At 38.1% G+C, this 16,806-nt stretch overlaps 1 protein-coding gene across 1 annotated transcript in view; it reads left to right on the top strand.

Annotated features, from left to right (window-relative positions):
- The window catches only part of vegfc (vascular endothelial growth factor c), a 55,014-nt gene that overhangs the window by 32,140 nt on the left and 6,068 nt on the right, over positions 1–16,806 (top strand). The window contains exons 5-6 of the mRNA XM_017709064.2: positions 11,695–11,798; positions 16,207–16,528. Of these exons, the coding sequence (XP_017564553.1) occupies positions 11,695–11,798; positions 16,207–16,528 (426 nt within the window). The remainder of the gene's footprint in view (positions 1–11,694; positions 11,799–16,206; positions 16,529–16,806) is intronic.

The following is a 16,806-nucleotide window of genomic DNA, read 5'->3' as shown; positions in this document are numbered from 1 at the left end:
GTGATTGATTGAGATGCTCATAGAACACAATAAATTATTACAAACAAATAAACAATATTTGTTAGAGGACTCATTTGCATACTTCAGCCTAGGAATGTGCAAAATATTTCATAATATTTCAAGAAATTTTCTTGATACACATTATGCCAGAACATTTGTTTTTTTGTTTTGACATCTGAGATAAACAAACGGGCAAAAAAGAGCCAACGTGCAACATTTATAAAAGCTATGAAAAATGTAAAAATGTTTTTTATTCAACTTTTCACAAACTGCACTCCACTGATTCCAAGTAAACAAGACTATGCTTATTGTCAGGATTATGCTTTCTTTGTTATGAAACATGCACTTGGTCAGTATTCTAAAAGTATGTTCAGAAAAGCACATTGTGATGTGTCATTGTAAAGTATAATGATAAATATTGTCATATTCCCCAGCCATATTGAAGCCTTCTATAATATCCATATTACAAAGGCCAGTGTTGCAGTAGTGATTAACAAATTATCTATGTAGATCTGCCATACAAAGCATTGAGCTTACAGTTGCCATTAGCCCAGGAGCTAAGCAGGGTCACACTCCTCAAGAATGAGGCCCAGGCAATGCTATCAAGCACATGTCTATTACAGTTTCTCAGTTTGTTTGTTGCTTTAAAAACAAAAGAGTTGATACTTTGTTATTGGAATCCAGGTTGTGTTTGCATTCCGTCTGATTCTTATCTCATCTACTGGAATGGTTTCTTTTTTATCCTGCAAATGACTAGGGCTTTTTGCTCTGTTATTAACTATAGTTGAGGGTGGTCTACTTTCACCAGCCTCCTCTGCAACTCAAGGTGCCAAAAAACTCTTCAAGTGAAGATTGCAGGTTATCAGAATGGATATCAGCAAAAAGAGAAATGTAGTGTGTAAGCCTGCAGTTTGAAAACCTGTGTGTGTGGTGATATGTGCTAATGTCACATATCAGAGTGCTGGGGTGTTATCGGAGCTTGTGCAATGCTACGAGAGAGGACTGGGAGCAATTATGGGGAGCTGGCAGGGCTCCTGGCACTTTCACTCTTGCTCTGTCTCACTTTTTTGTTTTGGTCTCTCTCTCTCTCTCCCTCTTTCTCTTTCTCTCTCTCTCTATTTCTCTCTTGTGCGCTCACTCACTCCTGCACTTCATTGTTTGGACTGAGAGGCAGTGAGTCACTACCTTAGGAAAATAGCACCTCTCCATGAGGATAAACAGTTAGCAGGCTGTGCAGGAGCTCCTAGCAGCCTCTAGCTTTACTTTAAACTCGGTCTGAGAAGCAAGTTTCGAACCTGTGTGTGTGTGCGTGTCACATATTTGTTTTTTGTAACATACAGGCATTGCCAACCTAATGTTCGTTGGTAGGCATTCAAGTCGAGCTCAGCTGCAATCAAATTTTTATTTTTTAATATTCTATCCAATATTATACATAAAGAAATGTTAAACAGATCATACTCAGCCTGGCAACCCCGGACAATTTGCTGGCTCTGTTTGAACATCAGTGTGTGGTGCAGGAAAATGGAGAAAACGGCAACTTTTTAACTACTGTCTTACAAATGAAAACAACGTAAACTCTTGTCAGTAGGTGGGTGGAGTGATCAAGGTTTTTCAGCTGCACAAAACCACTTAATTCTGGAGCACACACTTAACAAAGCCACATTGGCTTTACCTGAATAATTCTACGGTTTTGGATAGTTAGCCTGCCTGCTCTCATTTATTCTCAGTAGTAACATGCTAGCTAGCTAACAAGTAAATGGGAGCAGAAGTAAACTTATTTGGACTATTTTATTACTTTTGCCTCAAATTGCCTGAGTCTTGCAAGCTGTGCCAAACTACAATTACAATAAAGTGAGTTTGAACTGGATGCTACTGGTGAAAAGGTAGTAATAGTTTCACAAACAACTTTGTTTCCCTACAGAAGTGCATGGGTTCATAAAAGTAGTGTACATGTCAGTAATTCAGATGGCTTTTCTGTTTTTGAACTTTTAATCATCAACTTTATCAAATACAGATGAAAATTTTTGCAGCCCTATTGATCCGCATGTGGTTTATTTTAAAAGCTTCAAATAATTCAATTTCTTACTGACTGTGACTGAAGTAACATACTACAAATGGTGAATCTTGAGATGTGAGAAACCTCTCAATCTCTTATTACTGCAGTAAGAAGTATCTTGATATTGAGACCTGTGTCATACTGACTTTTTGTCTTTCACTCATTTCATTCTTTCTATTTTTGAGTGGTCAAAAGTGGCACTTTGGGCTTTTGGCTGAAAGAGAAAAACGGCTGAAAATTCTGACTGTAAAAAAGTGTATATAGCTAACTACAGGGGATGAAAGGGAAACAACAAAAAGGGGAAAAACAGACAATGCCCAAAATTAACAAAGGACTTTAGTCTTGCTTCCATTGTTTGCAATGGAAGCTTGGACACAGGGTTGGGATATAATGGAATAAAAGTATTCAGAATACAAAAATCAAGTATCTGTATTCAGTCTAGGTTACATTTTGTAAAGGCGGTATTCAGATTACAGTTACTTCTTACATTTTAGTAGAATATTTTTAGAATACTTAGCACTGAACAAAAACAAAAAGCTTCTTTAAAAGAAACACCATAAATGCCTGTTTATTACCTATTTTAGAATCAGCGCATGGCAAGTAGCATTCTCATTACACAAATTCTAATGACAACCACAATTAACAGCTTATTTAGGAACACTGACATTCTTACTAGAATCTGAGTAGACTGACAAATCAAGGTGATGAGCCAGTTATTAAGCTTAGTTTTGCTGAGCTCTTTTGAGAGACGATCAAACTAATAATCTTCTTATTAGTAGACATGTTTATGAGTGATAAGTTTAGCATCTGTGTTGTACTGGACTCTTGCTTAGGGAATTGTGGGAGCAGCAGTGGTCTGAAGCAGGTGATGAAGAAGAAAAAAAAGGTTAGGTTTTTCAAAACCTAATTTCAAAGATTTACCAATATTTAATCAAATTAATGCCCTGCGATGGACCGCCAACCTATCCAGGGTGTCTCCTGCCTTCCGCCCGTTGACCGCTGGGACAGGCTCCAGCAACCGCCCGCGACCATGAGGGAGAAGCGGCTTAGAAAATGTATGTATGTATGTATGTTAACAAGATAATTACATGAAGAAAACTACCAACCAGTAACAGTGTGGAACACTGAATTAGGTAAAATAAAAATCCCATGTCCATCCCATGCCCATGCCTTATCAATATTTATTTTAAATGTATTCTATAAAGTATCCTAAATACGTTACGTTTTTATTGTAATGGAATACATTACTTTATTCAGCTCTCAGCCATCAGTACTTTTTCAAAGTATTTTGCTCAAAACTTTTTTTTTTTTACTTATCACTCAAAAATAGCCAAACATAATCCATAGTTTCTGTGTCAGGTGAGCAACAGGAACTGCTTCTTCAGAAGAGGGATTGAGCTAATGCTATCTTGTACAACTTCGGATGCTGATGAGGATTTGTCATCTACTGAAAGTTTTTTCTTAGTGGACGATGTGCCAACACCTTGCTTCATCAGAGATGCACTGACCAGCCACTTCATTAAGTACACCTCATTGCTTCTACACTCATTGCCTATTTTATCAGCTCCACTTACCATATAGGTGCACTTTGTAGTTCTATAATTATAGATTGTAGTCCATCTGTTTCTCTGCATTCTTTGTTAGCTTTCACTGTGTTCAATGTTCAGGAGACCCACAGGACCATCATGGAGCAGGTAATGTTTGTTGTTGGGCGGAACAGACACAGCACTGCTGCTAGAATTTTTAAACACTGTGCCCACTTTCTGTCACACCTACCTTGTTGGTCCATCATGTAGATATAAAGTCAGAGACAATTGCTCATCGGTCGCTGCACCTTTTTGTTGGTCATCCTTTAGTCATTCATCAGTAGTCACAGGATACTGCCCACAGGATGTTCTTGGCTGGTTATTTTTGGTTGGTGCACTTTTCTCATTGATGCAGAGGTGTTTAAAACCTGCAGCAGCACTGCTGTATCTAATCTGCTTATTCCTGTGCAACATACTACATTAACACACCACTACCACAGGGTAAAATGGGGCATCTTGAATGTATTATCCAGGCAATCAATCAGTAAATCAATCAATCAATAAATTGAAGTACATTTGAATGTATTGCCTTGGATAACCTACCATTTACAGTTGACAATGAAGTTGGATGTTGTTTGACATACTGTACCCTATACACTGCAATCATTTTAGCAAGTTTATTTTACATAAACTCTTTTTATTTATTGTCAGCTTTTTTCAGTTCTGTGTGTTCTGATTTGTGGATTTTGCTAAGGATTTTAATTTTGGTGCATCACAAATGTGTCTGCTTTCCTTTCTGTTGCAGAAAGAAAGCACTTGAAATTGTTTTTGATCAGTGCACATCTATGCACAAAATCTACCTTCCAACCAGTTAGTGTCGTTTATGCTCACAGATCTACATTGAACTGACAGTGTGCCCTTGGGAGCCATTTACATTTAGCATATGGAAAGTGGACATGCTTGTACCCGCAAATGTAAATTGAAGAATGGTAGAGAAGTGCAGAACTCTTAAGCAGCCTGTAGCAGGGAACGAGACGCAGGTCTAATATCTACCATATGAGCTGTCTCTACAAAGCCATCCGGCCACAGGAGAGATGCTAAAGCAGATTTCACTCAGTGCAGGGCAATGGGGGTATTCGGCAGTATAACAGCATTGAAGACATACGCTCCAAATTATCCAAGCATATAGTTCTTCTTTCGCACACCTTGCCAGTCTAAATGGACTCATCTGTTTTGTATTATGCAAGGTGTAAGTGCACATGTTAGTAATCAGATAAGTTGTCTGCCACCTTGCATATCCTGTGTCATAAGTTCCTTTTTTCCCACTACGTAGGAATGTGTTGTCTTATTAAGCTACTGAGCATGTGGTAATTAGAAACATATTGAGGATCTTGCCCACGTGTAGCCCGTGTGGGCCGAAGTTGGCAATTTGTTTTATTTTATGGTGTTGATTGTCTACATTTCTGTTTTTCTAGACTGAGGAACAGAAATGCTAATGCACTGCACAGTACAGTTTTTAATTGTACCCAAGGATAAAGAGAGGTACAGTATAAGATCACTTGCAGTATAAAAGCACAATTTAGTGGTATTCTTGCTGCTGTAAATGATTTTATTGTAGCCATATTCACAGACCATAGTCGGGCTGAATGACTGCACTTGACAGAATACCAGCTTGCAGTTATATAGCTACATGTTGCAGTTACAATATGCTTTACAATACATTAAAACACAATAATTCGACGAGTTTAAACACTGAACTGTGTTATTTAACCAAAACTATTCTCCATTGTCGGATCATGCGAATGACTTGCCAATATATATATTGCCAATATTGCCAATGCGCCCAGTATTTTTAACAAATAATACATTGTGCATTTAGACTCAACCCTGTGTACGTTCTTGAAAAGGTTTTATAAAGAGACCCCACAGACTGCCTGTTCCACACTGGTCATACATCAGCCGTTGCTGGAGGTGCTGACTGCGTACTTGGGGCTGCGTGTGGAAGGACAGGACAAGTGAATGAAGGGAAAGTTACACTTGAAGACAGCCTTTCTTTAGAAGTCTGGACCTCGTCCTGCCCAAGGTCATGCCAACCGGCCCTGACCTTTGACCTTGACATAAAGGGAGATTAATGAGCGTGAACCTGTAACTTGAGCTGTTACATCCGATCCCATTCTCTGCAGGGTGTGAACCTTTCCTGCACTCACACATGCAAACATTTGCATTCCCATAGGTTTGTTAATACTGACAAAAGTCAGTATTATAGCATGTGTATATATATATATATATATATATAAAAACAAAAATGAAATTATATCTGTAAAAAAGACTGACTTATTCAGCTTGTGTTGTGAGACTAAACTGTACTGGAATGTCAACCATTAATTTTGTGTCTAGGACTGTAGAGGAACTTCTGCCCTTTCTCATACTAATAGTGCAACAGTGATAGCTGTTTGAGTTTTAGCTGCCCACAGACTTCATACCTCCCAGTCTCCAGTCCAATTCCTGCCCTATTTATGATAAAATGGACAAGTAAAAATAGTGCATTGTACATACATGTTCTTGTAGTTATAATCCTGGAGTTTGAGACATAGTAATGTACAAATATGTTTGGAAAAAACAATATTCGAGTCACTAAACATTTAATAAAATTGATTTAAAATATCATTTAATTAGTATACAAATCTTTAAAAAATCGAAGTAAAACCTTTCTTATGTAACTCATAACATAACATTTTTTGTGAATCTTGCACGTTTAGTCACATATGTATTTCCAATTTTATTATTATTATTATAATTATTATTATTATTATTATTATTATATATTCTATAGTAGATAACAGATAAAAAACTTTTTATCCTTCCCGGGATGACCAGAGCCTGGAACCTTTTTGTCTTATCATTTCATTGTTAATCTACCACCTTAGTATAGCATTAATAGTAGTGTACTGAAAACTGGAATTAAAATGCATATTAATGTCATGCCACTTTCTTAAAAGTAAATATCACACTGACAATAAAAAAATCTACATTGACAATTTGTATAATCATTGCATCCATGTACCATTTTATCCGACTTGAAAAGGTAACCTTGTTCTTCTCTGGTTTACAAACAAAGTCAAGGGTATTTTTATACTGAAAATGTGTTTAAACACACACATGTGCTACATAGGATAGGCCTCAAGCGAAGCATTAAGTCTAGGCTGCGTCTCGTCCAATCATACCTAGATGAGAAGCTTACATCTGAGGCAGGTTTCAGGCTAACTTGCTATGCTCCAATGTTTGAACCACTTACAGTCACAGACAGAGTGTAGCAGTAGTCTACTTCAGATAATATTAAATAGTGTGAAATGTTTGTTTCTTGTCTTGTTTGTCTTATTGTCTTATCTTCTTACTTTGTTTTACAATACGTTTATTAAATTTGAGTGATGTAGTAAAGAACAGTAAAGCAGTATAAAGAATGTTTTTAGAGGAGTCCATGAGAGCAAGAGAGTGTAAAAAGGCTCCACCCTGCTCACTCACTTCCACCAGGAAATGCTCCACCTTTTTTTGTTGGTTGGAAGGAAAATGCTGTTTGCTCTCTGATTGTGCCTTCCATTTTTGCAGTAGACTCAGCAAGGGTACTATCGCAAGGCTTTTGTAAAGATAGAATATTGTTAAACTCCACCAGAACATTTAATGCATTTAGTTGGTAGTACATATGGCTTTTATTTGAGGGTTTGTTTGCGTGTATGTACTATCCACACAAACATATTTGTACATTACTATGTCTCAAACCCCAGGATTATAACTACAAGAACTATGTACAATGCACTATTTTTACTTGTCCATTTTATCATAAATAGAGCAGGAATTGGACTGGAGACTGGGAGGTATGAAGTCTGTGGGCAGCTAAAACTCAAACAGCTATCACTGTTGCACTATTAGTATCAGAAAAGGCAGAAGTCTTAGACAGAAAATTAATGGTTGACATTCCAGTACAGTTTAGTCTCACAACACAAGCTGAACAGGTCAGTCTTTTTTACCGATATAATTTCATTTTTGTTACATTAGTGAAATTCAAGTCTTGCATGCTTTCTTGCACTCCAGCACTGTCACTACCTATAGAAGAACACATAGCTCAACCTTTTGCCCTCTTCCCCCTTGTGCACAGCCCCTTCAACAGCAAACACTGTGATTAATTAAATATACTTAAATGTTCATTACCATAAAGTTGTCATCTCAGCTGTTCTATCTGCAGTTTTGTCTGAATTCCACTGAGCGATTCCCCATGGAAATCCTTTAAATCATAGTATTGCCATCTTACTGGGGGTCCACAAAAGTGTTACTCTTTGCTGTTTATTTTTATTGGCTGAGATGAATGAAGCCTTGGCGTTATACGGCTGCCTATAGAACACACTAAGCATATTTCAGTGGTATGGTTGATACTTGTGATTGTACAGCTGCTTATGGAAATGTAATAGCTGAAAGCTCATTTTTTGTGCGCACCTCTTAAAAAATGGAATGACAATAAATCCTGTCATGATTTATTCTTTTATATCAAAAATAAAGTTGGGCCAAAAAAAGCTTTCAGTTTTAATTTGCCTGAAAAAACAACACAGAGATTAAACGGCAAAAAAGAAGAGTTGGAGCTGTCCATGGTTGGTGGAAATGGAAATGGGCGACATGGAATGTCCTTTCTCCACAATAAGCTTAAGGGAAATTTTATGTTATTCTGTCCGTTATGTGGTAGTTAGCTCTGCCATTTCAAGGCAGGTCACTCAATGTGTGAGCAGAACACTGAACCTTGCTAACATATGTAAGTTAAAAGATAAAATTTGAGGAAGTTTTTTTACCGTAATTTTTAATCTTCAAGTCTCTTTCTTTCTCTCTCTCTCTCTCTCTCTCTCTTGTTCTCTCTCTTTATCTCTCTAATGTAATGTTAAGAATCTAACCCAAATATTCTTAATGGTCCTTCCTAGATGGCGAACCAAATCATCTGTCTGCGCAGTGTTTGTGTTTAGCCATGCTCCTGTCGCTACCATTCCTACCACTGTTGGAAGCTGTGGTCTCACCAAAAAGAAAAATAAAATCTTAGATATTTAGCATCATATTACAGACTACAAACAACATGGTAATCTTTTAGTCTGTCAGTCAGTCAGTAAGCTAAGTTTGCATCAAAAATATTCATAATTAAATTACGAGACATTGATACTTGGGCCGCTATTTTTCCACTTAAAATGTTACAGTACTGAGTTGTACTTATTTTCATTTTTCCTCCCACCCCTAGCTGCAAGGTAAATCTCACTACTAATTGTATGCTCAGTGTATGTGTGCTGTGCAGTATTTGTGGCCTATTTTAATCCTTACCAGATGTTAAGGACTGTGTTCGTATCTGTTGGTTCCATGCCATGCAAATGGATAAGGCAGCTTCCTCAAATCAAAGAGGTCTCGGAAGTGACCCTGTCAGGTAGTTCTGCCCTGACCAGATTTGAGTGACACTTTGTGTCTTATGCTTCATGTCATTTCCATTGCCCAGAGACAATAGTAGAATCCTCAGGCATGCTGCACTGAAGACTTTTGCAGACAAAGTCAGCTGCTGTCTTGCACCATTTGAAGCAGTTCTTGTTTTTTGCCCAGGTGGTTGGGTTGTGTTTGCATTTCTGCTGAAGAAGAAGCCAGAGTAAAGTTTATTTTGGTGGAAGCCGTTGCCTTGCTGCACAGTAGATGCACTCCACTCTACACTGCTGCAGTTTAGAAGACAGCGCAGAATGGACAGATGATGACAGAGATAAGTCTTTGGGCCTGGGCCCAGGATGTGGGCCAGTAAAAGGCAATAATTCTAGTTTTTACATTATTATCTGGATTGGTCTTGTGCAAACTAAGACGCTGGAGCACCCTGGCTCTGTACAATTTGTTACTTTTCCTGCTCTTATCACACATGGTTCAACTTATGAAAGACCTTACTGTACTGTAACCCTGCAGAAATGAAGCATCACACTGTATGTCATACTATCAAATGTATATCTTGCATCAAAGGTTTTTCAGACCTTGCATATTTGTACATGTTCTCTATCCCATTTTATGTCTTTATTCTATTATACCTTCCTCCTGAGGCACCCTTGCCAGTTGCTTGTGAACCTGGGGCCCGCTCAACTAAAGCAAACGTCAATATACGAAATACTGTAGCTTATGTATAAAGAAAATCAAGTCAAATCATCCCATTTATCTAGAACTTTCATTTTAATTTTTATTTTTTGCAATTTTCTAGCTCAACTCTTACCTGTGCCCATCTGCAGTTCCTTCACTCCACAGTTTGAATACTTCTGCCTTACACAAATGTACATATTCACATTGACAATTCCTTTTATACCTGCATGTTTAGTATAGCCTGTTTTATATATTTATCATTATAGGTGTGCATTTAGACCGATTTTGATTTTTGAGTGTAAAGAGAGAACAAATAAATTGTTATAAGACAAAACAGGTTTTTCATGTATATTGACATGTCAAAATACCCAAATATGGTAAACTGTTGCTAGCAGGCTAAACTGCCTCAGTGGCAAAAATAAAAATATAGCCAGTCTTAGACATGTATTCTATTGAAAACATGTTTAAGTATTGCCAATGGAAATCTTTTAGTCACCGTGGAACCTGCTTCAGATGAGCTAATGACCTAACACTAAAACTAGAACTAACTGATGCAGTGGTAAGTGGTAATGATTCTGCTTCTTTTCCAAGTTTTTCTTCAGATGATGATGTGCCAATATGGAACAGAATATGTTTGTTATTGTTTGTTGTCCAGTATTGTTAGTAGTTAGACTTAACAATGTGCCCTTGGTGTCATGCTCACATTAGGTACATGTTTTGTTGTATGGTGCAGCACAACAAATATAAAATTATTCGAATACTGACACACTACAGAGTACCAGGTATTTGAGTACTTATGCATACCCATGCTCCTTATATGTGTAACACATGGGAATCTGTAGGAATTCATGCTGTTGGTGAATGTATGTATGATTTTATATGTATGTTTTCTTTTTACTTAATTGAGCATCCAACTCAGACATGAATAGTTTGCAATTTAAAAAGAAAGAAATTGTGTATTATCTTGCAGTTTTGTGTGTGCAGCACTGAACCACAAAAGTGCTCGAAAACAAGCAGCTGAAATTGCTTCTCATATACACAAAGTATACCCTTGTCTATAAGTAACAATATAAAATATTTTGGAATTTGTTCAAATGAGACAAAATAACAATTAGAAATGTTATAAATGGGTCAAAGTGTGCATGAGAGGCTGTCAGTTTTCTTGGAGGGCACTGCCCAAGCATAGCCCATGTGTGTGGAGTGTTATTTCTTAAGCTACCATACCCTGTAAAACGAGCAGTGTTTAATTCCACAAATGACCCCACTAAGAGTTCACTGAGCACTATTGGTTTCGCTGATGCTGCTGTGATTCTCTTCTGGAAAGTTCCTCCCTATGTTGTCGGATAAGGCCTTTCTGTCGGATTGAAAGTGACTTGGCAGCTCCAGCATGGGTTGTTGTTCTGAGGGACAGTGAGGGCCTGTGATAGCATCACTCCCTCTCCCTTTCCTACTAAATCTGCTCCTCCGAGACTACTGCTGACAGACCCTGCTGAGGCTAGCCAAACCAACATGTGGTGCTTTCAACTATAACCTAGCTGAAAGGGTTTTATATGTTTCAAAAAGTCTAAAATGTAGCACAGATGCCAAGAGAAGAGTGTTTCTGTTCACATAAAATTTTAATCAGAATATCTGAGCATGTTTGTGTATTCAGTTGCAAAAATGAGATCTTCTAAGGACTCGTTTGAAGTTGGTGTTTTGTTGTGCTGTCTTTATTTTGGAGTGCACTGAAGCTCCTGAAATGATCTAAAGCTAATTGGCTAATTTGCCTTGGTATCAGATTTCCCGCCTCAACTTTGATGTGTTTGTGAAAAGATGCATTCTGAAAACTGACAATAAATCAGCATCAAAAGACTCTAGTTTGGCCCTGACTAAATTGGAGGAAAATGCTAAAAGAGAACTGTGATTTTTGTGGGTATTTTTTTACTTTATTCTTTATTCCATGCTACTGTCTGTTTCATAGCTAATCACTCATTTCCCCTGCAGATGTCATGTGGCGAATAAAACATGCCCGAAGAACCAGAGTTGGAGCAATAGCTTATGCAGATGTGTGCCTGTGCATGACACACTCTTCCCTCAGCACCACTCGGGTAAGAGCTGCTATACATGTTTATGACCCATAAGAGTGTATGCTTGTGGGTGCATTACATTCAACACATTTCACATGCACAATTATATGTCTTCCAAAAATATGTCTGTACAATGTGGCTGAATCTATGTACTCTTGCATCTTTAGTATTGTTGTTGCCCCAAAGCAAAACATGTCAGTTAATGCTCAGGGGACATAACTGTAGTCATAACTGTAGTCTGTGTCAACAAACCAAATCTAAAATAACACTGATCTTAAAAGACTGAATTCCAACCCTTCCAGACTGATGCTTTAGGAATCATAATGTTTTTCAAACCCACTAACCCAGCAGGAAACCCACACAAGTCTTGCTATTGTGATAGCAAGACGTTTAAACTGCTTCCCTTACCCTTGTGCTTACCGGTCATGAATGATTCTTGGCAGACAAAAACATCACCCAAAGACTTCTGTTAGTATCAGTACACTCTCAGTCGTCTCTATGCATTTGTCTCTTTCTCTTAGTTTCCACTTGTCTTTTTCTATTTCTTTCTATCCAGAGTCGTGTTTACAGTGTCAGTTAAGGGCTGCCACATGCAGCTTACTAAACAGAAGTAGTTGTCTCCTTCATTTTAACCAGTTTTGATGGGACTGTTATACAGATGTTAATGCCTGAGGTATATGCACTCACAATGAAAATGTCAGAGTCAGAAGGCCCTAGAGTCAATGAGTTCCACTTGACACACATACAAAATGAAGTTGATACTGAACGAGGCTAATTTGAAATTCATATGCATAGTTTAAAAAGCAATCAACATAAAAGCTGACAGCTTTTAAGCTTTTTGATCATGGGACTAATTGCATAGGCTAACTTACACATTTGTAGGCTGCAGCTTAAGGATACACTCAACAGGAGCATCATAAAGTTTAAAAAAGAGTCAGTTGCAGCCTACTTTACCACTATTATTCTAGTTTTTTTTTTTTTGTTGAGAAATACCAATGTATCCACATGAGCAGGGGTCTGTCTTTGCTTCCAACAGGCGTGGGTGTTTGGGTTAACTCTGGGACAATGACTTTGAGAGTCAAACAAACATGGATTTTCATCTTAATACTGTGCGATCTGTAGCTACTGAAAAACTGTTCAAACTACATTTAGGATGGTGTAATGTCTGCTATGTCCATTTACCAATGACTCTGGCTCAATTAGTTAAAATTAAGGCTAATCAAGAAGTCAATTTGCTCCGACTCCAGAAGCAGAAATTAATAGTTAGAGTCAACTTCAGAATACCTTGTGCATTACTCAGTAAGGCCATTTACCTATGAAGCTAGAACTGGTTGCGCCCCTGCGCCCTCATGCGTACAATTTAAAATGGTCTTACAGTTGAATGAAAAACCTGCCTATTCAAATATCAACTGTTCATCAGAAATTAAATCCATTTTTTAACCAAAAGGGTTGGCTGAATATTTACGCATTTGTCAGTTAACAGTTAATAAGTCAATGTGGTTCATAAGTCATTCATTAAAATCCTTATTAGGGATGTAGCCATACAATTTTTTTTAAACTGATTACAACATATTTTTAGTACTCGCCAATACCAAGTCTAATACTACACTGAGTAACCTATGTAGAATTAAACAGTTGTTTGTGTAAATGAGTGCAATGTACCTCAGAAGTTAAATAATTAAAATCTAGCAGATTTTAAATCAAGTGCATTAGCTAGCTATGCTCTATTACACTATTTTAAAACACTGCAGAGGAGCGACAGAGTTCTGTTCAGAAAATCACTTTCATACTGCTGTAGTTTTACTCCTCATCGGTGTCTTTCAACTACAGTCTCTGTAGCACTGTGACAGCAGGAATCACATTAAAGGCATCCGAGGAGCCAATTTGTGGAGTTTATGTCTTCTCCAAGTCTTTCGATCGGCTGGTTGAGCTGTAGTTGAATGTCCTCTAAAGCAAGACAAGCATTGCATGATTTAATAAATCTTGTTCTATGGTGACTCGGACTGTAAATTTGTCCATTGTTTTTTGACTGAGCATACACTTGGCTTACGTCACATATCAGCAGGTATTGGAATGTTGGTGTTCGAGTGTAGGTAAATGAGCATGGTATCAGCCTGATACTAGTATCATCTTTAATTCCTAATACAGAATTGTTTTTAAAAGTACACTGAATAAACAAATGTGAATGAAAGATTACACAACAGTAGAAGAGAGCAAATCAATTAAAACCATTGTTGTTTGTAGCTATTCACATTTGATCATTTTATTCAGACCAACAAATAAGTTGGAATCCCTCCAAAATAATTACTGAATTTTATGACAAATTCTGACATTCCAAAACTGAATCAGAAAAAAAGCCTTCAGACTGCTGCCCTTATTGTTTGATTACAAGAAGGAGAAACACAAACACATTAGCACTTTATTTCAGGATACATTTCAAGAGGTAGTTCACTCTTGAGAGGAAGATTACTGTTATGAACAATGCATTCCATCACAAGCCTCAAGGGAGTACAGGTGAAATTAATTTCCATCAAAGCCTGGTCACCTCAGGAGCAAGATCTTTGACTTAAAAAATATGTTAACTCAGGAATATTCCCTAGTATCTTTTTCTTGGCTCACATCTTTGCCAGAGAGGCCTGACACTACACAGGCTGAAATATACTCTATAACAGACATCCCTTAGCCAAAGGTTCTGTGACTGGCTATCATCCTACCAGTGAGGTCAGTTTACCTCAAATGCTAATGGCTAGCAGTAGCAACCATCCATCTTTGCACTCAGTGGAGTTTCCATGTAAGTGTGAACATAAATAGTGGGTGTGGATACTCCCTTTGCACTTCAGACACAGCTAGGGGGGTAACTCTGCCTCCCTGGGTGCTGTGGACAATCTGATAAAGAGAACAGAGATGGACGCATCTCAGTGAGAGAGAACAGAAACAGTGCACTGGGGGCCTTGCTGGGTCATATTCATCAATCACTCCTGTATCTATTTCTCTTTTCTGTTCCTGGACTTTACCATTTGACTCCTGTGCTTACAAAAGGATGTATTTGGAATGCATTGAGAAAATGTGCTGTGTAACCACTTGAGTGTAAAATGTAAATGCAGTTGTTTCTGCAGACCCATCTCCTGCTGGATTGCACTTGTGGCTGATTCTCTTACAAAGCAAGTTATCCAGCTGACTTTGCAGAAGTGTCAAATCATACATAAAATAGTGTGGGATTAAGCGTGGTAGATATCAAAGTCAGCATCATGAGTTTTGATGTTGAAACCCAGTGTTTATGTGAACTGTGGTAAAGCCCCAAACATTGCAACAATTCTGTTACTGGTTCTGCCAGGCCACTTCTCATTCAGAAGCATTTAAATAACAGTATGTGCTCAAAAGTGTTTTGAAAATGTTCACTCAGGTTCACTTATAATGCTCCGTCACTCAGACTTTGAATTTGTTCCAAGGTGACTGTGGTGCTGTTTGGGATGTTTGTAATTGAGCCTTCAATTGTCTGAAACTGTCCTGGTATTTTTTTGCACAACTCTGTTTGAATGTGGTGTAGCTCCCAAGACTGTCTCCATATTTTGATTACAGATGTATCAGTATGTCACTAGGTAGGTTACATTGACCGTGAAACATTTGCTCTTTTGCAAACGAGGGCCAGGGCACATTTTTAAAGGTGTTGCTCTGTCAAAGAAGACATGGATTTGTGCCAAAAAAAGCCGAGCAGAGCCTGTTATTTGCAACAATTCTGGTGGTTCTTTAGAGAATGTCAAATAATTTAAAACCACACTGCAAAAATAGTTTGTGCCCATGGATACTATGCAAGCTTGCAAGGTGAAAAACAAACTCAGGATACATTACAGTGTATTCAGTATCCTCATCTGTAGAAACACAGCAATAAAATTCCCAATAAAAACTGATAGTTTAGTCAGGCCTTTGCACATTCAGTCTATGACTTGAGGGATGAAATCAACTACTTTTTTTTAGCGTCACCAGAATAATCTGATTTTAGCTGCTGGAAATGAAATAATAAGCTTTGACATAAGTATAGCCCCACTGTGTCCAATCTGTTTTATGTATTTGGAAAAAAAATCAAGATTGTGTGGAGTTGTGCTATCATGTTTGGCCTGATGCCAAACTTAAAAGACAAACATCTGTTTGGAGAATGAGGGGGGAATGCATCTCGTAGAAGAGCAAGAATGCATGATTGCTAAACAGTTTATCATGTCTAACAAAAATGTGTCCCGGACATTGTTTTTTACTTACGTAAATTAGTTGGAGAACAAGCCAAGGGCTTCATAAGATTAGCCAATACCTTCAGAAAGAAAACCTAAAAATAGATTTAATCTTCAGAAAAAAAACTATTCATTTCCTCGTATTTTGCAATCCTACTGTCAGCCATGCTGACTCAGCTTCTCTATCTTTTTCTCTCCATCCCAAGATTCATTTAATCAGGACTTCTGTGGTCTAAACAAGGAGCTGGATGAGGACACGTGTCAGTGTGTGTGCCGGAAGGACGTGAGGACGGCCGGCTGTGGACCACGACGCTACTTGGACAAGAATACCTGCCAGTGCGCATGTAAAACACAGCCTTCATCCTGTGGTCCCCACCAAACCTTCAACAAGGACACCTGCCAGTGCACCTGTGCCAAGGTGTGTCCCAGCACTCACCCACTCAACCGCACCAAGTGTGCGTGTGAGTGCACAGAGTCGGCCAACAAGTGCTTCCTCAGAGGAAGGAGGTTCCAACCAGCCACATGCAGGCAAGTTTTAACATCATCTCATAAAGATTATCAGTGTCGTGTAGTGGTTTTTTCATGTCCCTTTTTTCATGTCAGTGGCACATTTGTTTTTGTCCTGCTCTAAAACCTTATCTTAGCTCAGCAACTGAATTGTATTGTGACATGAATGGTTTGAATTGGGATCCTGGAGCAGGACAAGCACTGAACTATGTAGTGCATAGTTGTGCTCTTGTTTATACTCACTGTACATTTGGAATTGATTTTCAAAATCTTTAACAATGAACAGTTCATTTCTTTCA

The sequence above is a fragment of the Pygocentrus nattereri genome, chromosome 5, assembly GCF_015220715.1.
Source record: "Pygocentrus nattereri isolate fPygNat1 chromosome 5, fPygNat1.pri, whole genome shotgun sequence".
NCBI lineage: Eukaryota > Metazoa > Chordata > Actinopteri > Characiformes > Serrasalmidae > Pygocentrus > Pygocentrus nattereri.
This window is presented reverse-complemented; position numbering and strand designations above follow the sequence as displayed.